Source organism: Nanorana parkeri, unplaced genomic scaffold (genome assembly GCF_000935625.1).
Source record: "Nanorana parkeri isolate BGI_ZX_2015 unplaced genomic scaffold, ASM93562v1 scaffold504, whole genome shotgun sequence".
NCBI classification, from domain to species: Eukaryota; Metazoa; Chordata; class Amphibia; order Anura; family Dicroglossidae; genus Nanorana; species Nanorana parkeri.
Genome location: NW_017306772.1, coordinates 615,644 through 638,479, shown reverse-complemented (window position 1 = coordinate 638,479; position 22,836 = coordinate 615,644). Strand labels below are relative to the sequence as shown.

The 22,836-nt window shown below is 39.9% G+C and overlaps 1 protein-coding gene across 1 annotated transcript in view; it reads left to right on the top strand.

Moving 5' to 3' along the window:
- The window catches only part of KIAA1958 (KIAA1958 ortholog), a 79,253-nt gene that overhangs the window by 15,992 nt on the left and 40,425 nt on the right, over positions 1-22,836 (top strand). Inside the window, exon 2 of the mRNA XM_018561146.1 lies at positions 16,685-17,882. Within this exon, the coding sequence (XP_018416648.1) occupies positions 16,709-17,882 (1,174 nt within the window). The 5' untranslated portion in view covers positions 16,685-16,708. The remainder of the gene's footprint in view (positions 1-16,684; positions 17,883-22,836) is intronic.

Sequence of the window (22,836 nt, the reverse complement as noted above, 5' to 3'; positions counted from 1 at the left end):
GTTAAAAACCATAACAGTTACTTCTTTATAGGTGACAAAAACCTGAAAGAGAAATTCCAAATCGGCATTCCATTTGAAATATGACACAAACATGAATCACGATTGTCAGCAGAGACAGAGTAGAGCAAAGCTTGTATATCACACAGTGTGACACACAGGCACTGAGATAGCCAGCCAATAAATCTAACGTTATGTGCACCTAAAATACATTTATTTTGTATACTGTTTTACATATTTAACCACTTGAAGACCAGGGTGCTACACCCCCCTCCTGTCCAGGCCATTTTTTAGTATTCAGCGCTGCGGTACTTTGACTGACATTTATTCCGTCATGCAACGATGTACTGAAATTAATTTTATACAATTTTTTGGGGACAGATAGAGCTTTCTTTTGGTGGTATTTAATCACCTCAGGGGTTTTTATTTTTTATTATATTATCAAAAAAGTACCATAAATTTTGTAAAATGAAAACCCGTTTCCTTATAAAATGTTATGAAACATTTATTATCATCCCAATTTTTTGGTAAAATATAAAAGACGCGGTTACGTTGTGTAAAAAGACACCAAACATGTCAAGTTTTAAAATTGCGCGCCCCAGCGAAATCGCAGAAAACGACCACACCCAAAATTAGCCATAGGCGACGCTTTAAAAGCTCATACCGCTCATCAGTTTAGTGTTATCAGTAATTAATGGCCCTAAAATGATTGCTCTCATTCCGACGTTCTCAGCGCTATGTAACATGTGCGGCACAATAGGCGGAATCGTCGTTTTCACACGTTGGCGCATGTGGGGGGGCGGGGGACTTTAAAAAACAATTGTGTTATTTTACTTTTTTTTACATTTGTGACTATTTTATTTTTAGCTTCTTTATTTTTGTTATGCTTTCATTTTTTGTAAACTTTTTTTTTTTTTTACACTTAACTTTATTGCTATCCTATAGGGGGACTAAGAAATCCCCTATGTGATAGCCAATTCAAATAACAGGTCCTCTTTATGGAGACATCAGGGGTCTCCAAGACCCCTGATGTCACCTAGGGACCCCCAGAGAAGCTAATGAAGCAGAGATCTTATGATGCCCTCCTGCTACTACAAGACTCCTGTCCGGCTGTTCAGAAACGGCCATGGACGGGAGGTGGTTAAAGCCAACTCCAACTTTCCCTCGCCCAATCCCCATCCTCTCTGACCTTCCCTGAAGCCTCCACACCATGCCTTAAAAAATACATCATACATACTTTAATTTCATGTGTCTTCCAGCTGATCACATAATGTCATAGGGCCTTCTTCATCTTGTCCAGCATCAGCTGTGGATGGCCCTTACCATTGCACAGAAAGGTGCTCACATAGTGACTTGTATGAGCAATTCTTTACAGTAGCTCTGTGAGCCCAGTGGTGTCATTTCTTATGTCGTATGGTATTTCAGAAACATGGTAAGAGTAAAGAAAGGTTTAAGATGACCCAGAGTTGCTAACTAACCAAGTCTTGCGGATAATATAACCTACATATATTATATACAAGATTCTGATTATTATATGTATGTAAACAATTGACCTCCAGGCAGATATACAGTTGTAATCAAAATTATTCAACCGCAATTGCAAATTGGGTTAATTGGCAAAATTTACAGACTTTCAGCTGTTGGCAATGAACAAATCAAACAAAAGCAATTGAAATAGGTCAACACAACACAAGCAATTGAAAAACAGAAGTCATTAAAAGTTGCATTTTCAGTTGAATTTGGGGAAACCACTTTAAACATTGTGTTGATCTATTTCAATTGCCTTTCTTTGATTTGTGCATTGCAGACAACTGAAAGTTTGTAAATTTTGCCAATAAACCTGATTTGCAATGGAGGGAGTTGAATAATTTTCATTAGAACTGTAAAAAAACACCAGTGAAAAAGGAACCTTGCCGACCAATTTTATAAGGGCTATACCGAAACTAGTATTGGTTTCGGTGCAGAACTGAGTATTTGGGTGAGTACTCGTACTCACCCAAATGCTGCGATACCGGAACTTCCAGTCAGAGGGAGTTCCCTCTGACCGGCAGTGCCACGAGGGAGAATGGAGCAGGCTTCCCGGCCAATCAGGAAGCCGGGTGGCTGGTCATGACACATGAAACAACCAGACCGTATTTCTCCTAAGGTTACCTGTGGGTTTTTCTTTGTATCCCGAACAATTCTCCTGGTAGTAGTGGCTGCAGTCTTCCTTGGTCCACCTGACCATGGCTTGGTATCAAGGGATCCCTGAATTTTCCACTTCTTTATAAGCGATGGAACAGTACTGACTGGCATTTTCAAGGCTTTGGATATATTTTTATATCCTTTTTCAGCTTTATAAGGTTCCATTACCTTGTTACGCAGGTCTTTTGACAGTTATTTTCTGCTCCCCATGGCTCAGTATCTAGCCTGCTCAGTGCATCCAAGTGAGAGCTAACAAACTCATTGACTATATATATATACACAGACACTACTTGCCGTTTAAAAAGTCACAGATGTGGGAAATTAATCTTTAATTGTAGCTTGTGTGTGTGTGTCACCTTGTGTGTCTGTTAAGGTGCCCATACACTGCTCGATTCTCGTACGAGAATCGCAGGAAATCCCGCGATCGTATGAGAATCGAACAGTGTGAACGAAGACGTGCGACCGTTTCTACTGTACGGTCGCACGTCTTTTGTCTAAGGAGCATGTTAGAAAACCAGCCGAGAATCGTACGATTCTGCCCGTTCAGCATTGCGGTCATCGGAAGCCCGCCCCCCAGGGGGGCGGGCTTGCGATGATCGAGAGTGCGATCTGCCTGTCCAAGATGGGCAGATCGTTCGTTTTTTTTAATCACTTTAGAACCATCGCAAGACTAAGGTCTTGCGATGGTTGTACAGTGTATGGCCACCTTAACAAGGCCAAACATTCCAGGGTATGTAAATAATGATCAGGGCCATTTGGGTGATTTCTGTTATCCTTATGATTTAAAAGGGAGCCAAAACAACTTTGTGATAATAAATGGCTTCATATGACCACTATCCTTAAATAAAAGACAGTTTTTTGGCATGATCAGTCATATTTACAATGTCAAAATGTCACGATTTCTGCCAGGGTATGCAAACTTTTGAGCACAACTGTATCTTGTACAACAGATCAGTTTGTGTTCATGCAACAACTGGCTTTTATGGGTCTTCCATACACATTGCTGCACGATTGCGCATACGTTTGATACAACTAGCAAGCATCTCTCATTGTGTACGGGGACCTTTCAATCAACCTTTACATAATAACCTGTTATGTAACATTTTTGTTGTGTTGTCCATACAAATAATGAATACCCCAAAGTATGTCATCTGTGCTTATCCTCAGTTATCTGCAAATGTTTATATTTTAGTATAGACATAAAAAAGGCAGTGGAATTAAAAAAAAAACAACAATTTCTCCAGAGACCCACATAGCCTTTGTTATCATGCTAACCTTATGCGCCAAAGATTAGGGAGCAATTATTTTAATTATTTATAGTGCCTAGGGGGCGGGTACAGCTGGCTCTGCCTCTAGATAGGCAGAGCCAGCTGTCACTCACGCAGCTGGGCGGATCCCGTCATCTAAGTCGGGATCCGCTCCAGGTGCGGCGTTTCAGTATACCGCGAGCTGTAGCTCGCGGTATACTGAGCTTAGGGTAACAGGAGGACGCTAGTTTGGGGTCCTCCCGTTACCCCAAGGAGAACTATGGGGAAAAACACTGACCCCATAGTTCTCCTTTAATTGAAAAAACCCTATGCTGTGATGCTGCATGCTTCCAGCCAGTAAATTTATTATATTTATTTATTGAAAGTACACACGAGTAGCACCACATAATGTATCAAATGACCAACAGAAACAAACCGATGCTGCAGTTAAAAACCATAACAGTTACTTCTTTATAGGTGACAAAAACCTGAAAGAGAAATTCCAAATCGGCATTCCATTTGAAATATGACACAAACATGAATCACGATTGTCAGCAGAGACAGAGTAGAGCAAAGCTTGTATATCACACAGTGTGACACACAGGCACTGAGATAGCCAGCCAATAAATCTAACGTTATGTGCACCTAAAATACATTTATTTTGTATACTGTTTTACATATTTAACCACTTGAAGACCAGGGTGCTACACCCCCCTCCTGTCCAGGCCATTTTTTAGTATTCAGCGCTGCGGTACTTTGACTGACATTTATTCCGTCATGCAACGATGTACTGAAATTAATTTTATACAATTTTTTGGGGACAGATAGAGCTTTCTTTTGGTGGTATTTAATCACCTCAGGGGTTTTTATTTTTTATTATATAATCAAAAAAGTACCATAAATTTTGTAAAATGAAAACCCGTTTCCTTATAAAATGTTATGAAACATTTATTATCATCCCAATTTTTTGGTAAAATATAAAAGACGCGGTTACGTTGTGTAAAAAGACACCAAACATGTCAAGTTTTAAAATTGCGCGCCCCAGCGAAATCGCAGAAAACGACCACACCCAAAATTAGCCATAGGCGACGCTTTAAAAGCTCATACCGCTCATCAGTTTAGTGTTATCAGTAATTAATGGCCCTAAAATGATTGCTCTCATTCCGACGTTCTCAGCGCTATGTAACATGTGCGGCACAATAGGCGGAATCGTCGTTTTCACACGTTGGCGCATGTGGGGGGGCGGGGGACTTTAAAAAACAATTGTGTTATTTTACTTTTTTTTACATTTGTGACTATTTTATTTTTAGCTTCTTTATTTTTGTTATGCTTTCATTTTTTGTAAACTTTTTTTTTTTTTTACACTTAACTTTATTGCTATCCTATAGGGGGACTAAGAAATCCCCTATGTGATAGCCAATTCAAATAACAGGTCCTCTTTATGGAGACATCAGGGGTCTCCAAGACCCCTGATGTCACCTAGGGACCCCCAGAGAAGCTAATGAAGCAGAGATCTTATGATGCCCTCCTGCTACTACAAGACTCCTGTCCGGCTGTTCAGAAACGGCCATGGACGGGAGGTGGTTAAAGCCAACTCCAACTTTCCCTCGCCCAATCCCCATCCTCTCTGACCTTCCCTGAAGCCTCCACACCATGCCTTAAAAAATACATCATACATACTTTAATTTCATGTGTCTTCCAGCTGATCACATAATGTCATAGGGCCTTCTTCATCTTGTCCAGCATCAGCTGTGGATGGCCCTTACCATTGCACAGAAAGGTGCTCACATAGTGACTTGTATGAGCAATTCTTTACAGTAGCTCTGTGAGCCCAGTGGTGTCATTTCTTATGTCGTATGGTATTTCAGAAACATGGTAAGAGTAAAGAAAGGTTTAAGATGACCCAGAGTTGCTAACTAACCAAGTCTTGCGGATAATATAACCTACATATATTATATACAAGATTCTGATTATTATATGTATGTAAACAATTGACCTCCAGGCAGATATACAGTTGTAATCAAAATTATTCAACCGCAATTGCAAATTGGGTTAATTGGCAAAATTTACAGACTTTCAGCTGTTGGCAATGAACAAATCAAACAAAAGCAATTGAAATAGGTCAACACAACACAAGCAATTGAAAAACAGAAGTCATTAAAAGTTGCATTTTCAGTTGAATTTGGGGAAACCACTTTAAACATTGTGTTGATCTATTTCAATTGCCTTTCTTTGATTTGTGCATTGCAGACAACTGAAAGTTTGTAAATTTTGCCAATAAACCTGATTTGCAATGGAGGGAGTTGAATAATTTTCATTAGAACTGTAAAAAAACACCAGTGAAAAAGGAACCTTGCCGACCAATTTTATAAGGGCTATACCGAAACTAGTATTGGTTTCGGTGCAGAACTGAGTATTTGGGTGAGTACTCGTACTCACCCAAATGCTGCGATACCGGAACTTCCAGTCAGAGGGAGTTCCCTCTGACCGGCAGTGCCACGAGGGAGAATGGAGCAGGCTTCCCGGCCAATCAGGAAGCCGGGTGGCTGGTCATGACACATGAAACAACCAGACCGTATTTCTCCTAAGGTTACCTGTGGGTTTTTCTTTGTATCCCGAACAATTCTCCTGGTAGTAGTGGCTGCAGTCTTCCTTGGTCCACCTGACCATGGCTTGGTATCAAGGGATCCCTGAATTTTCCACTTCTTTATAAGCGATGGAACAGTACTGACTGGCATTTTCAAGGCTTTGGATATATTTTTATATCCTTTTTCAGCTTTATAAGGTTCCATTACCTTGTTACGCAGGTCTTTTGACAGTTATTTTCTGCTCCCCATGGCTCAGTATCTAGCCTGCTCAGTGCATCCAAGTGAGAGCTAACAAACTCATTGACTATATATATATACACAGACACTACTTGCCGTTTAAAAAGTCACAGATGTGGGAAATTAATCTTTAATTGTAGCTTGTGTGTGTGTGTCACCTTGTGTGTCTCTTAAGGTGCCCATACACTGCTCGATTCTCGTACGAGAATCGCAGGAAATCCCGCGATCGTATGAGAATCGAACAGTGTGAACGAAGACGTGCGACCGTTTCTACTGTACGGTCGCACGTCTTTTGTCTAAGGAGCATGTTAGAAAACCAGCCGAGAATCGTACGATTCTGCCCGTTCAGCATTGCGGTCATCGGAAGCCCGCCCCCCAGGGGGGCGGGCTTGCGATGATCGAGAGTGCGATCTGCCTGTCCAAGATGGGCAGATCGTTCGTTTTTTTTAATCACTTTAGAACCATCGCAAGACTAAGGTCTTGCGATGGTTGTACAGTGTATGGCCACCTTAACAAGGCCAAACATTCCAGGGTATGTAAATAATGATCAGGGCCATTTGGGTGATTTCTGTTATCCTTATGATTTAAAAGGGAGCCAAAACAACTTTGTGATAATAAATGGCTTCATATGACCACTATCCTTAAATAAAAGACAGTTTTTTGGCATGATCAGTCATATTTACAATGTCAAAATGTCACGATTTCTGCCAGGGTATGCAAACTTTTGAGCACAACTGTATCTTGTACAACAGATCAGTTTGTGTTCATGCAACAACTGGCTTTTATGGGTCTTCTATACACATTGCTGCACGATTGCGCATACGTTTGATACAACTAGCAAGCATCTCTCATTGTGTACGGGGACCTTTCAATCAACCTTTACATAATAACCTGTTATGTAACATTTTTGTTGTGTTGTCCATACAAATAATGAATACCCCAAAGTATGTCATCTGTGCTTATCCTCAGTTATCTGCAAATGTTTATATTTTAGTATAGACATAAAAAAGGCAGTGGAATTAAAAAAAAAACAACAATTTCTCCAGAGACCCACATAGCCTTTGTTATCATGCTAACCTTATGCGCCAAAGATTAGGGAGCAATTATTTTAATTATTTATAGTGCCAGAAGCTCATATTCTATTCTCTGGAAGGGACAAGAGTTACCATTAGCTGTTTATTACCTTTGACTCTCAGCAAATGTGCAGTTGTTTTTGTGCCCTGCCTAGATTTGAATGCTTAAACCATCATACTAATGATGTCCTATTGCATATCTTAGTTTACGAAAGAAAGCAATTTCATTTGTGCTGTAATATATCAATTTCATGATTTCACACTTTTAAATGGTACTAAATCTGGCTTTAATACTGTAAACTTTGTGTTTATTGGGAAAACCATGTAACAGACTGATACAGTTCTAAAATATTTAGTAATACCGTGTTCTGCCAACTGAAACAATTATATAACATTTGTATTTGGGGGGGTTTTTCTGATCAGGTTTGGTAGTGTTCACTAGGCTAGTACAGCGGGCATGAAGATCAATTACATTTATCTCATCTGCCTTTTAGTAAAGGCCGGCTGTAAGTCATGTCAGCAAAAGAGGAAATTTGATTGGTCGCTATGAATACGCACTTTAATCTTTCTATTATTACATAAGCCCAACAGAGAGTATGTCCGGGACATGAAGTTGGGAATAAAAACACACACACACACACACACACACACACACACACCGTAAGTGTATTAATATATTACAAATGATGTGGTCATAGCTTGAAACAGACCTGGACAAATCTCACCCAGAACTTGGAGCCAGCTTTAAAAACCTAGGAGCCAGCACTACACAACCTGATTATGACTATATAGGTAGCTGAAATATACATAGTTAAATATAATTGTTCTGTTAATTTTGAACAGACTTTTTATTTTACCAATTAAAAGGTTGTACAGGAATGTACAGAGAAAAAAATAATACTATGAGATTATGTGGGACTTTATGGAAGAACTGATCAATGGCAAATGGTAAGGCTATACCTAAGATGGTCAATGGAAAGGGCTCTGGGTTCAGGAATATGTGGATTGTTGTATAAGAAATAATATTAGACCATGAACAGTCACTATAAATGGGGGGTGTGTTACAAGAACAGTAATCCTGTGAAAGCTAAGGCAACACATATACAGTGAAGCTATATTAGAAGGACAGCAAATGTATAGCAATATATGGAGATTTGAAACACAGGGAGCAAAGGGGCTCTGTGCATAGGAACATACCGATGGAGAAATAATACTGGTATGGCTACAACAGAGAGCTGCAAAAAAGGGTTGTATGAGAAGCAGTCAATACAAATGACTAGCACCATGAGGGCTGATTAACAAAAAGAGTTGAGAATCTTTACTCAATAAAATAAGTGAATATTCACTTAAATTATCCTTCAATTATTTCACCTGCAAATGGTTAGGTTTTCTAAGTGAACACAGTTACAAATTAGTGAGTGAAAATTTTCAACTCCTTTAGTAAATCAACCTCTTTGTATACAGAGGTAGGGAGTAGGAGCCTATAGGCTAGGCAAGCTGTGGATTCAGCTGTGTGTATAGGAAAGTACAGTAGGATTACTCTGCACCTGGACAATTCTTGCAGAGATCTGGAAAAATTAGGAGCCAGTAAACTACAGCCGGTCACCATGGTGATAGATATTTCCCAATCATATTTTACTGACATTTTTTTCTCAAATTCACAAACACATTGGGGGGAATTTATCAAAACTGGAGCAGAAGAATCTGGAGCAGTTGCCCAGGGCAACCAATCAGCTTCTTTCTTCAGTTTGTTCAGTTAGCTTTGAAAATGAGAGAGAGGCGCTGATTGGTTGTTATATACAGCTGCTCCAGATTTTGTCTGCTCCAGTTTTGATAAATCCCCCCCATGTAAAGTGTGTGTAAACATAGCAGTATAACCGTTTCTGAGAAAACCTAGTTCCAAGTAAAACTTTTTTTTATTTTTTTTTAAACTTTAATTGCTATCACATAGGGGGGCTTACAAGCCCCCTTTGTGATAGCAGATAGTGGTGACAGGTACTCTTTAAGGTGAAGTGCAGATCGCACTTCAATAGCTTATTGCAGGGCTTCAGGAGCCCAGCACTGACAGCTATGGGACCGGAAGTGATGTAAATCTGCATCGCACCCGGTCCCATAGTATGGGGAGGGGATAGGTGAACGGAGGTTCACTGATCTCCCCAGTGATCAAGTACCAGCATTTAAACGCACAAGGGCACAAGTCCTTACTTGCACCCGTGCGCATGTAAACACTGGTACATGTACTGTACTGTATGGACAGAGAAACGCTGCAGCTGGATCACCAACTCCTATACAGTACATGGGCCTACCTAAATGGATATAAATTGAATGAATAGTCTAGGCAGGTTCTCATTTGCACAGTTTTGGTAAATTTAAAGGCCTAATGTGAATGGTGAAACGTAATGCTTTGTAAATTGAGCTTCATATGTTTACACTTCGCCCAAAGCAGCACACAAACTGTGAACATTTCTAGTTGATTAAGTAATTTAGAAAACTGCTAATTGTGCTGCTGTGCCATGCAAGACTCATATTTAGGATTAGACATTTATGTAATGGCAAAACAACTTCCAGCTGTCATGTTGCTTGTTGTCTGTGTATGCATACATGCTTACCCATAGATTTTGATATTTCACAGCTTTTCTCCACTCTGTCAATGAGTGCATTAAAATGTCTTTTCAGGCCACAGTGACTATATATTTGAAGATATTGTAGGTTGCCAAAGAAACAAATAGATCATTTGAAAGGAGCCTTGGCTTTCAGTGTTTGTGTTGACTCCATGCTCTTTATCCTTTACACAAGTCTTGAGTGCACAGACTGGTAGACCTTTTGTTGTTAAAAACTGTGTTATCTCTGTACTGATCCTAAGACAGATGTCACATGGGTGATTCTGCTGCTGGTGATACATTGCTAGCAGCAAGCAGGATTGCCCAGGAGAGGCTTTCTCTTCCTATCACTTTGCTTCCTTACTGGCCTAGAACAGTGCCAGATTTCTCTCACTAGCAAGGAAGTGACTTTTAGACCTCCTGGCTAGCAAGGGAGCAATATCATAGTAACAGGGGACTGGTAAGTTTGCTCGTGTGACATTAGCATTTACTTTCAAGCTGACACTCGGCGCTGGGCAGCATATTTTGAATGGCTGCTTGGCACAAGAACTGACAGTGCTGCGCTAGGGGACGGCAGAGGAGCCTCTCACCTAGCGCAGTGGAAGGCACATGGCAACCCACTCAATATGGGGTTGCGACCCACTTTTGGGTCATGACCCACCAGTTAGGAAACAAAGTATTAAAGGATGCTGCACAACCAAATGGCAAATCCACATACTGGATTTTTTTATCTGCTGCAGGGCAAACAAAGGTAAATACAGGTGAAACTCGAATAATTCGAATATCGTGCAAAAGTAATTGCAGTAAGTGCAGCAAAAGGGGCCCAAACCAAGTACTGAGTACATATGCATGCTTGTACTTTTCAGAGGTCCGATATTGTTCTATGTACAATCCTTGTTTTATTGATTGCATGTAATAATCTACTTTTTTGAGGTTGTGGATTTGGGGTTCTTGGGGTTTTCATGAGCTGTAAGCCATAATCATCACAATTATGACAAATCACGGCTTGAATTATCTTGCTTTGCATGTAATGAGTCTATCTCATATATTAGTTTCACCTTTTAACTTGCATTAGTGAAATAAATGAACTTTGCACGATATTCTAATTATTCGAGTTTCACCTGTAGGTAAGTATGCTGCACAACAGTTTACGATATCCCTGCCCTTCATTAGACTAACAGGTTGGGGACACATGAAACTGCTGTTCAACATGTTTATCGATGTACCTTTGTTTTGTTTGCACTGCAGCAGACAATAAATTCATTGTGTGGATTTGCCATTTGGTTCTGCATCCTTTCCTTGTAATTTTGTAGTACTAAACATAATAAACAAAAAAATTTATTTGAAAACATTATAAATTCCCTTTAGTTTTCCCCACAGACTTTAGATTAGTATGTAATGCTGGCCATGTAAATTAGTATGTAATGCTGGCCATACGCTCTTCATCTGATTGTTTAATCTTTTTACACAAAATGTATCAAAACTATGCAATATGAGAACAAACGTAAACAATGCTTTCTTATCTAAAATCAGGCATAATTGATGTCTGATCTATATGAGATAAATGAGTCTGATATATGGTGGTCAATAAGTGAACAGAGTATGTGATCAGCCCAGGCGCTTGCTGTGCAGTGTGCCAGTTACTTTGCCATCTATTTTGATGGAGATGACGTTGCAAGCTCTGTGTATAACCTCTTCTTCCTTTTCTCTTATAAAGTGTACTTTTGCAATAAATATTATTACTTCTAGTAAGGAAATCTAAGAAGGCAGGCGATCTTCAACGCATATCATTTACACAAGCGTATTCTTGCATTAAATTAGTTGCTAGGCAAACCAGTCTGAAATCTAAACACTGCTGATATTGTTTATTTGGCCTACTTGCAAAGGTCAGCATAGAGCGGCAGCGGGGCATAATCCACATAAGAGAAACATGCAGATGTCAGGCAATGTCTGATTACCCTTCCTATCCTGTACTGTATAAATATTGCTGGGAGAGCAGACACTATTCCAGCTGCAAACATAGCAACTTTACTACTTGGCTACGACACCCACACATACAGCGTAACTAGTAAACAACAGCAGAAATTCCTTTTGTAGCAAGTAAAATGTATTGAGCTTAAACTTACTGCAGATTTATATAGAAAGGTGTGCTTAGTGCTGTGTGACACGTAGGCACCGATTAGGAGAAAAGTTAAGCTCTGTCATAAACGCTTCTAGAGCCACGTAGTACAGTTAGTGAGGTTGCTGTTCATTCCAAAGGACCAGTAGTAAAGTGCAAGATGGACGATGAGGCTACAGCGTTACTAGAAAAAAACAGCAGAAATTCCTTTTGTAGCAAGTAAAATGTATTGAGCTTAAACTTACTGCAGATTTATATAGAAAGGTGTGCTTAGTGCCGTGGGATCACTGACACCTAAGCACCGATTTGGAGAAAAGTCAAGCTCTGGCCTACTCGCTACTAGAGCCACGTACTACAGTTAGTGAGGTTGCTGTTCATTCCAAAGGACCAGTAGTAAAGTGCAAGATGGACGATGAGGATGGTCAGAAAACTTTCTTTGAAGAAGCTAATATTATAAGGAAGCCCTAAATTTGGTCTAAAGGCACTCAAGCAGCAATCTAAGGATATGTGTAGGCACTTGCAAGTGTCTACTGTAAAATGTATTTTAGTTGCTTCCCTCCTAAAAGTTTTTGATAGAAGGGGGAAGGGTTAACCACAGATTTTGTAGTGTGGTGTTTGCCCCAGTTTGGAAAATCTCCCTTCACTTCCTGTCCAGACAGGAAGCGAGTGGGAATTTGTACAATACAAAAAACCAAAGCAATGCTCAAATGTATTATTGGAGTTCTGCTTAAACTTAAGTAGCATGTGTGATGATAGGATGATTGTGTGGAGAGAATGGTGGAGTTGTACTTAACACAGTGCTACTCTAATTTCCCCCAAAACCTGCTGGTCAAAAACTGAATTAAAACTCATGCCTGTGCTAGGAAGCCAGAGAAGGTGACACATTTGAAATGCCAATGGACAGCTAAGAAAGAATGGAGAGATGTCTTAAACCTCCACTGGAGGGTCTTCAAAGCAGAACTCTGGGCAAATCTAAAACGTAACACTTACAGTGGGGCTACCCCCACACTGCAAGGGTTAAGTGCTCGTTGTGTCTAGGGGAAAAAGTGCTATACTCACCCGAACCACGATCCCGCTTGCTCTTAGACCAGTCCCCTTAGCTTCTCTCCCCTCTGCTCCAACAGTCTAAGTTCTGTGAATCATCACGTTCTATACAGTGTATAGAATGTTAGGGCGCCGCGATGATTGTGTGGAGGAGGAGACAGGCTGGAGGGAACAACATTAAAGCCCCGTTAACATTGAGCGATTTATCGTGCGGTAATTCCCGCGATATGGTATGATAAATGGTACCGGATTAAACTCAAAAATGAATTCCTCAAACATTTTTGAGTTTAATCCGGTACCATTTATTATGTATGACAGAGGAGGTCGCGGCCATCTTGCTTCATTGAAGACGCGATGGAGGTCCTGTGTGCGGCGGATTCGGGTCCCTGAAGATGGCGGACGCGGCACAGGTACTCGTTTTATGTATTGGAGTATTTGCACGAGTACGAGTACTCATGCAAATACTCGGTATCGCGGCCGATACCGATGCTTGTATCGGTATCGGTGCATCCCTAATTTTCATCATAGTTTTTGTCAACAACACTTTTTCAGTGACTAAAACTAAATAAAAATTAAAGTACAATTAAACTCTGCTTTTTTGCATATATCTACTGCAAGCAGTAGATATTAGCAAAAACATGTAGAAAAATAAAAAAGTTACCAAAAACGTAATTACTTACCTCCATCACCGCCGCTCGCTCCCATCTGAAGTAGAGATCTTCGGTGGGGAGAACAGGAGAGACACAGTGGAGATAAATGCACACAGCTGGGAGCGTGAACATCGGACAGACACCGTGGGACCCGAAGAGTCTGCGCTGGATCAGAGACCGTCACCAGCGCTGGAGGGATTGCTCAATACAAGTGGAAGGAAGAACATGATCGGATCAAGAGGCATCATTTAAGGTAAGTCCTTGAAGCAGCATTTGGGGGGAGGGGGGGGGAGAAAACATTTATGACTTTAATGTCACTTTAAGCTATGATAACTAAAACTATAAGGAAAATATATTGACATTTTAGTCAACTAACTAAAACTAGAGTAAGATGTTAGGGGGAGACGATTTGGAAAGTGATCCAATCAGAACTAATCTCTTTGGACTTCCAGTTCCGGTTCCATCCTGAATGGACGGCTAATAGGTAATATGTGCAATGGCATTACAGCCAATATCGATTTTCATTTTAATATTTAAGAGTTGTACTTCTGCTTGAAAGAATGAAAAATGTCATATGTCAGTTGTTACAATCGATGCATATCTAATTACTGGTCCATTGTTGAAAATACTCAGTATTATTGTTTCTTTATAGGACTTGGTTTAATCAAATGTTAATAAACACATATTAAATAATCACAACAGTTAAATCTGTGTCTGTATTACATGTTCAAATCTTAAAACCATAAGTAATAACCGGTTAACAGATGTTTACTCCAGAAGTATATAATTAGATTGGAAATTCAAGAGAAATTCTTAAATCACTCTTTAACTAAACCCACTAGATTTTTGTAGACTAAATCTACTGTAGATTTAGTTGACTAAAATCTTATGATATTTGATTGACTAAAACTAACACAATTCAGATGACTAAAACTAAATGGCATTTAGTCTAAAGACTATCAGGGCTATTCACAAAAGGGTGAAGAGTTTGGAGAAGGCAGGAGAAGTGAACAATCTAGGACAAAATAGCTGATTTAGAAAATGTTTCCAATTCAGCTCACTTTTCAGTTCAGCTATGTTGTCCTAGATTGGTCACTTCTCCTGCTTTCTCCAAACCCTTCACCCTTTAGTGAATAACCCTCTATGACTAAAACTAGATTGAAATGTGCTGTGAAAATTAACACTGGTCAGATGATGAGTGTTTCAATAGTGTCTGTGTCCATCATTCAGTAAATAATAATCTTTATATCATTATTTGTGTTTTCTTTGTTACCCTTGACCTAAATTCTACAAAAGAGCATTTTTATGATTACTATTTATGTCAACAATTTTTTCTTACAGAGAAGATAGTGTGATCTATTCTACATTTAATCACTACTTCTTACCATCTCTTCCCCCTCCCTGCAACCCTTTATCAAGAACCTGAAAGATCAGGATTTCCATTCACTACATTATCTGGAAAAGCTTGCCTAATTAACTGTAAAGGCAAGCTAGCGAAATGAGCATATGCTCGAATGACAGTGAACTGGTCTCAAGCTGAATTAAATTCTGCCTATTACTTAAAGAAGAAGTACTGGGATAGTAAAATATACTCTTCACAATGCTTAGAGCAAACGTGGGACACTGCAGCTGTCACACACTGGCTCTGTAGATTGAGAGCTGAGTGATCATGTGACCGCTGATCGCACAGCTCACAGTCTTCCCCCTGGAAAGAGTAGTGACTGTCAGTTACCGCTTCCCGCAGGTATTCCCCCCTCTCCTCTCTGTTTCCCCAATGCTCATTGAAGGGACAGACAGGGGAGGGGGTGGGCTCAGCTGGGTCAAAGAGCTCTAGAGCAGCGTTTCTCAACCTTGTCAGTCACAGCACCATTAAAAACTATGCAAAATATCAAGGCACCCTAGTTTAAAATGTCATAGATTTTAAAGGGGGACCCCATACTAAGACAAAAACGTGAGTTTCCCCCTTTACATTGAAGTGCTCCCTTCAAATCAAGATGACCCCCTTTACATCAGAGTTATCCTGTTTCAGTAGCTCCCCTTCACATAAGGAGCCCTCCTTTCACATCAGAAGCCCCTCTTGCACATAAGAAACCCCCCCCCCCCTTCAAAATTTCCCCCCTTACAAAAGAAAAATACCCCTTTACATCAGGAGCCCCCTTCACGTCAGTTTTTATTCCCCGCTTCACATCACTGCCACGACACCCTGGTTAAGAAAGGCTGCTCTAGCGCACTGAGCAAGCTGTCAATTGGCAAGCTGGGACAATATTTTCGGGATCCTTCCCGGCTACAACGCAGCTCTGCATTGTCAGCATATAGCAGGCAGTAATCCGCTATATACTGACTTTGGATCACAGGAGTACTTTAGCAAATGTTCTCCTGTGACCCAAAACAGAAGTAAAGCCAAAAAAAGGTTCAGCTTTACTATACTATATTTTAATGCAGGTATAAATTGTAGTGGCTACATACAAAGTTCCTAGCCCATATCAACCACTGAGCTATAATCTTTCTGTAGATTAATGATTATGATTGGTTAGTATTGGTTATTGTACTTTGATTGCATAATTACATTTCATTAGAAATCTCTTTTTAATTTAAATATAAGAAGGAAACCCTGTTAAAATATGTCTAGATCTTGGCTATAAAAGGAAATAGAAAAAGGACTTTAAAAGCTATCAATAAATATTGGAAACTGCCTTTATGTGTGTATGTATATATTTTTCACATACACATATATATATAATATTCTTTTAAAATACTTCAAGTGCTAAGAATTCCAAGGAATTGTAAAAGATACCATAAAAGACATACATTTGTGGGTTTTTTTAAATGTTTATATTTTTGCATATGTTTAAGTAGGTGCCTACAATGTTTGTAAAAAAAATGGAGTTGCATTGGTTCTGTAAACAAATGGATCTGAAATCTCATTCTTCTATTTTAACTTACAGGAAGATACTTCTTGATTTATCAAAATGGAAGACTGTCTTCATACATCTTCAGAAAACCTCTCCAAATTAGTGAGTTGGGCTCATAGCCATGGGACAATTTGTAGCCTTATTCCAAACCTGAAGCACTTACTTTCTGAGGGCTCCCATGGAACTCTTACAGCTATGTGGGGATGCAGTGCTGGGCATGCATACCACTGGCCATTGACTACAACCTGCAGGGCTGGCCCTCAGGAGAGAGTGTGCTTCCAAGACAGTAGAAGCTTTAACTCAGACAGTCCTAGTATCATTGGTGTGCCCTCAGAGACTCAGACAAGTCCATTGGATAGGTACCCTGGGAGACCAGTAAAATCAAAACTTGACTGCAATATAACAAGAGACTCCTGTGACTTTTCCTACTGTAGTGAACCTTCAGAGCTGGATGAGCCTGTAGAAGAATTTGAAGATGAAACCACATTGTTTGACATGGTGTGTGAATCTTCTGTAACAGATGAGGACAGTGACTTTGAACAAGTCCAGCAGTCACCTAGTGTTTCCCGCAAGAGGTCCAGTGGTGGTGTTAACTCTTGTCTTTCTGGATCTCAGTCGCACATTGTGGATGAGGACAGTAGTGATGTGATTGTGAAAAAAATTAAACAGGAAAAACCGGAAGACTACTATATTGTTGCTAATGCAGAACTTACTGGTGGTGCTGATGGTCCCTCACTGGCGCTAACACAGATGGCCAAGCCGAAGAACCAAACTGCCACCACAACCCCTTTTGTGGGACAATCCAAGCCACTGAACATTTTTCCCCCATCCCTAAATAACGAGCTTGAAGTTCAAGCTATTGCACCTTCTCCACTGATCCTGCAAAGGCCCACATCTCAAAAGCCTGTGAGACCACCATTGTCCTCCCAAAGCAAAATACCATCTAATCCTCCAGCTGTCAATCAGCAGAAGGGAATACAAATGCCAGTCAGTACGTCCACAGGAAATCCTAGCCAACCTATTAACATACCTTTATCAGCACTTCAGTTGCCAGGACAGGAAAAGAAAGAAGTCTCTGAAGACCTTCACCCACCTGTACTGAAACCAGCATTGTCCTGTGACATGGCACTCTCCCCATCAATGAATGCAGAGCCTGAAGTTAGTTCCAGCCAGCAGCAGCCAAATACCATCCCCAATGTCAGCTCTGAGGCAGCAGCACAGTCCATTCCAGGTATGTAAGTGTGTGCATGTGACCATGAATGCTGTCTTATACATTGTTTGAATCATACTTAATCTCTAAATGAATAGAAAAAAACATTACATAGCATTGGACTGTATGAAAATATATTATTATATTGTATTACTTAAAAAAAAATATTTTTAACTGTTTAATACCCATAGGCTTTGTGTTCATTTGTATGCTAAGTCATTTCACTTGTCGATTTTACACTATATAATGTTTTGCTTTTGTTGCTTATGCTAACAAATCATGCTTAGCTTTATTTTGGACAGACAGGCCATTAATTTTGGTAGAAAATCTTATGTGATCACTTTTAACTCCCAACACATGGAAACGCTTGTTGGAAGCTCACTTTAAGACCCAACTGATACATGTATAAAACAGTCACATTGTTTGCTGTAATCAAACCACCACCTTGTCTCCTCTCTATTGGCAGTGCCGATTATATAGCCAGACAGCATGCTGTCCAGGAACAGTCTCATCTCAAAAGTTTTGGGTCTCAACCCCTTTCTGTCATTGCCCACCACGCATGTGCCCCACCTTCCATACTACCATGTAGCCGCTTTCAACACCTACCGCTCATGTACCCCTCTTCTGTCACCAACCATTGTGCTTTATCTTTAGATACCAAGATAGAGCTGTACAATGATAGAGCTGTACAATGTAAGATGGCTTTACAAGGTTACTATTTCATATGCAAAGTTTTAGATTTTATTTGTTCAGAAAACCCGATGGCTGTGTGCTGATTGGTGTATAGGTTAAAGGAGTGATGTGGTGCAGAGTGGTATGCTCCTCACCAATCATTGTCTAAGGTGGAACTTAAAGTGTTATTTAGGCACCCATTGTACTGTATGGAGACTGTAGACATGACCTAAGTGTGAATTGAACTGCAACAGATGTGCTATATAATTTGTTTCCCAAGATATTATCAGCTTACCTCTAGTGGTTGGTCTTGGTGGAATGTTGCAGGTACAAAAAGCCAAAAAGTCCTCCATTCAACCACATAGCATATACTGTATATATAACATGGTTATAGGTCCTAGAGAGGCGCAACCCAAATGTTAACAGCCAGTATTTTCAGTTTAAGCTAAACTCAAGGCAGATATATAATATACATTTTAAATTATCAGTGTAAGTACTGTAGTATATAGTAGGAGTTCCAAAATTTGACTAGGTAGTACCCTCTTTCAATCCCCTGCATAGAAGACCTTAGACTGTGAGAGGGAGGGGCAGCACTGGGAGCCAGTCAACTGAACTGCATCTGAATATGCTGGCAGTAAAAAAAAGCTGACAGGAAGAGAGAGCAGAGTAATGACTTCCTCATTCTGCTACTGCTGCTCCTTTACTCTCCAGTCAAAAGACTGGGGACAGAGTGGTGTCAGTAGTGTATTTCCTAATTGTAACAGAGAAAGTGATGTCATCCTCCTGGTTGTATGACTGTCTCAGGACCGAATTGTAACAGAGAAAGTGATGTCATCCTCCTGGTTGTATGACTGTCTCAGGACCGAATGGGCAGAAATTCACCCCTAAGTGTATTTAATCCGTGTATTGGATGTTTGCCTGGAGTTCGGCTCTAACCTTCTACCGACTGCTTTGTCCTTTTACACACTTTTTAAACTGACCACAGAGATTCCTAGTTTTGTGTATAATTCAGAAATAAAATAATTCAGTAAAACGTGTGTTGCTCCCCTCTACAATGACTTATATTATATCCGTTTGATTGTTATGAAATATTTAATCCAGGGGTGGACAAAAATCAGGAGCCAGTCTTTCCAATCCAAGAGCATATTTTTTTTTAGGTGCCAGCTCCATTGACAACATGGGAAAACTTCAAAAGTTAGGCCCAGCTGTGATTTTTTTAGAGCACTGGCTACCTAGTTCCTGGGATTTGTCCAACCCTGATTTAATCACAGTGGAACTATATGCTTTCAGTTCAAATTGAAAATAGATATCTGAAAAGTGATTTCAATTCATCACAATGAAAGAACATAAATAACTTACTGCATAAGTATACAAGCGAATTAGAAGATGCACATTTGACAGCCATTGCAGTCTTGGGTCTGTATAGATGGGTATCTAGCAAATTTCTGCATATGGATGCTGCAGTTTTCCTTTCTTCTTAGAACTAGCTCTGTCGGATTGCATGGAGATCATTAGAGTACAGCCTTCTCTATTGGATTGAAACTTAAACTGATTTAGCCATTCTAGGACATTCAAATTCTTGTTTTAAACCATTCTTGTGTAGTTTGGTTTAATACTTGGGGTCGTTGTCTTGCAGGAAGACATCTTCTCCAGGTCTCAGGTTTACTGCCCACTGCATCAGGTTTTCTTCCATGATTTCCCTGAATTTTGTTTTATTCTTTCATTCTGTCTCCTACTCTCCGATAGCCTAATGCTACAGTCACCTATCAAACACCATTAGACTGTGCCTACAAGGCTCAGACTGCAGAAGTTACTGAAGGATCTAGACTGCACGGCTCTGTGGAAATTAATTTTATTTAAATCCAAAAGAATGTCACATTTTTCATATTATATGGCACCTTACCCTAAAACAACCTATTTAAAAACAAGTTGACAACATTGTCAAATTCAAACACACCATCCACTCATTCATGCGTGCACCACACATTTGTTTGTGTAATGATTCAATGCTGGTAAATCTTTTGATGGTTAATTGATGTAAAGAAAAGAAGGGGAAGGGGGAGAGGCAGAATTTCGAAAGCTCAAGTTCAATTCTGATGCTTGGGCAATAGAATTATGAACTCCGCTGCCCAGTCCCCGTTTTGTGGGTAATATATGGACACGCCAGTACTTATTGGTGGAAAAAAACATATTCATTGGTTTGCCAGCAGCCGTGTCGTGCATCATTTTTCCAAATGGGCTAATGGTAACATACCAAACAGTCCTGCAATCACATGCACTAAGGATATCTATTGGCATGTAGATGGCATTTATAAGCAACAGCCTTTATATCTCCCTTGGCAAGAAAAGTAGCGGTCACCATATTGTTCCTCCGCAGTAGTTTTAATACTTGTCCAGTCTTCTGCATCCATACGAGTTATATCTATATTATAATCACTGTAAGCCTTTCATATTGGTATACTGCAAGCTGATTATCCTCCAGGATGTTTGCTTGTGTCTGGTGTGTGTTCGGCCAAATGCCTGTAGTGTTTTGTTGACGCGTTTCACCCCTCCCATTACGGGGCTTCCTCAGAATGTGGGCGAGGGCAGGTGCATAGCCTCCTTATACGGCTGTTCCTCACCTAATGTTACAGTCACCATGCTTGACGATAGAAATCGTAACTTGGTGAACTGCAGTTTTTGGTTTAAATGCGAGTGTCAATCTGGAGGTGTGGGTGGTCCTAAGCAGACTGCATTTAAATGTAGAATATCCTAGGTAAGGCCCACATGTGATGCTGAGCCTCTGTGAGGTAAAATTTAGACTATTTGTCCTGCTCACCATTGTTTCTGAGACAGTAAAAGAGAGAAAATCTAAACTTCAAAGTTGCTATTTAAGGCCCTTTCACACCAGGTCTATGCTTTAATTAAACACGGTACAACAGAACATACCTACTGTGCGTTAGATGTGTTGTACTGTACTGCCATTCATTTGAATGACACCCCAAATGCACATCCCACCCGCAATGCGATAGACCGCGCTGCAACGCATAGTTGAAAAAATTTGGGATTTGTCAAGCCCTGGTTTAAATGGGCATTTCCGTAACTTCGAGATATTGTTTCTCACTTTCTGTTGTGTTTTACAGCACAGGAAAGGAAGGGAAATCTCCCCTATGGGGCACACATGGAAAAACCAATAACCTTGCATGGTTTTAACCAAGCATGATTTTTCTACTGTCCAAAAAAATGTTTTGCCTTTAGATCAACCTTAAAGTGGACCTTTACCCCCTTTCACTAAAAATCACATCAGCATGCAGCTCTGCACGATGATATAAAATCATCTTACATTCATTAGCTAAACAAACATATTTTTGTTTTGCTTACAAATAGAGTTTTATCCACTTCCTTGTCCACTTTGGCACAAATGATATAATTGTGCACAAGCGTTGCATCCTGGGAAGGTTAAATCAGCAGAGCATTGCTGGGAAATCTCTGTAATCTCATGAGATCTCAGGTAAAGGCATGTTCCTCCCCTGAGATGATGTGCATGGTCACATGTCCTAGTCACATGTGCCAGAATTCCAGGAAGTAAAGGGAGATATATTTATCTGCTCTTCGTAAACATGGCCACTGTGAGAAGACTGGCAAAGAAAAGAGAAATAAGGTATGTAAAGAATACAAATCCGGCAATTATCTAGAAGTACAGGTGACACTCGAATAATTAGAATATCGTGCAAAGTTCATTTATCTCACTAATGCAACTTAAAAGGTGAAACTAATATATGAGATAGACTCATTACATGCAAAGCAAGATAATTCAAGCCGTGATTTGTCATAATTGTGATGATTATGGCTTACAGCTCATGAAAACCCCAAGAACCCCAAATCAACAACCTCAAAAAAGTAGATTATTACATGCAATCAATAAGACAAGGATTGTACATAGAACAATATCGGACCTCTGAAAAGTACAAGCATGCATATGTACTCAGTACTTGGTTTGGGCCCCTTTTGCAGAACTTAATGCAATTACTTTTGCACGATATTCTAATTATTCGAGTTTCACCTGTATGTGTTTGTATATTGACATTACGAAAGGTGCCTTTGTTGTTATTTTAAAAATATGAGTAAAGGTCCACTTTAATGATTGATTTAGCTCTACTCCAAAAGGATATTTAGTGACTTTTAAATTTTGGTGTATCCATCCCTTGGCTTGTTCTCTTCAGTCACCATTTACTGGAGATGCTTGGTATGTTTTTTTTTTGTCTTATGTGGTGTAGGTTATGCCAGAATAATGACTCACCAGAAGTTGGATCATATATATATA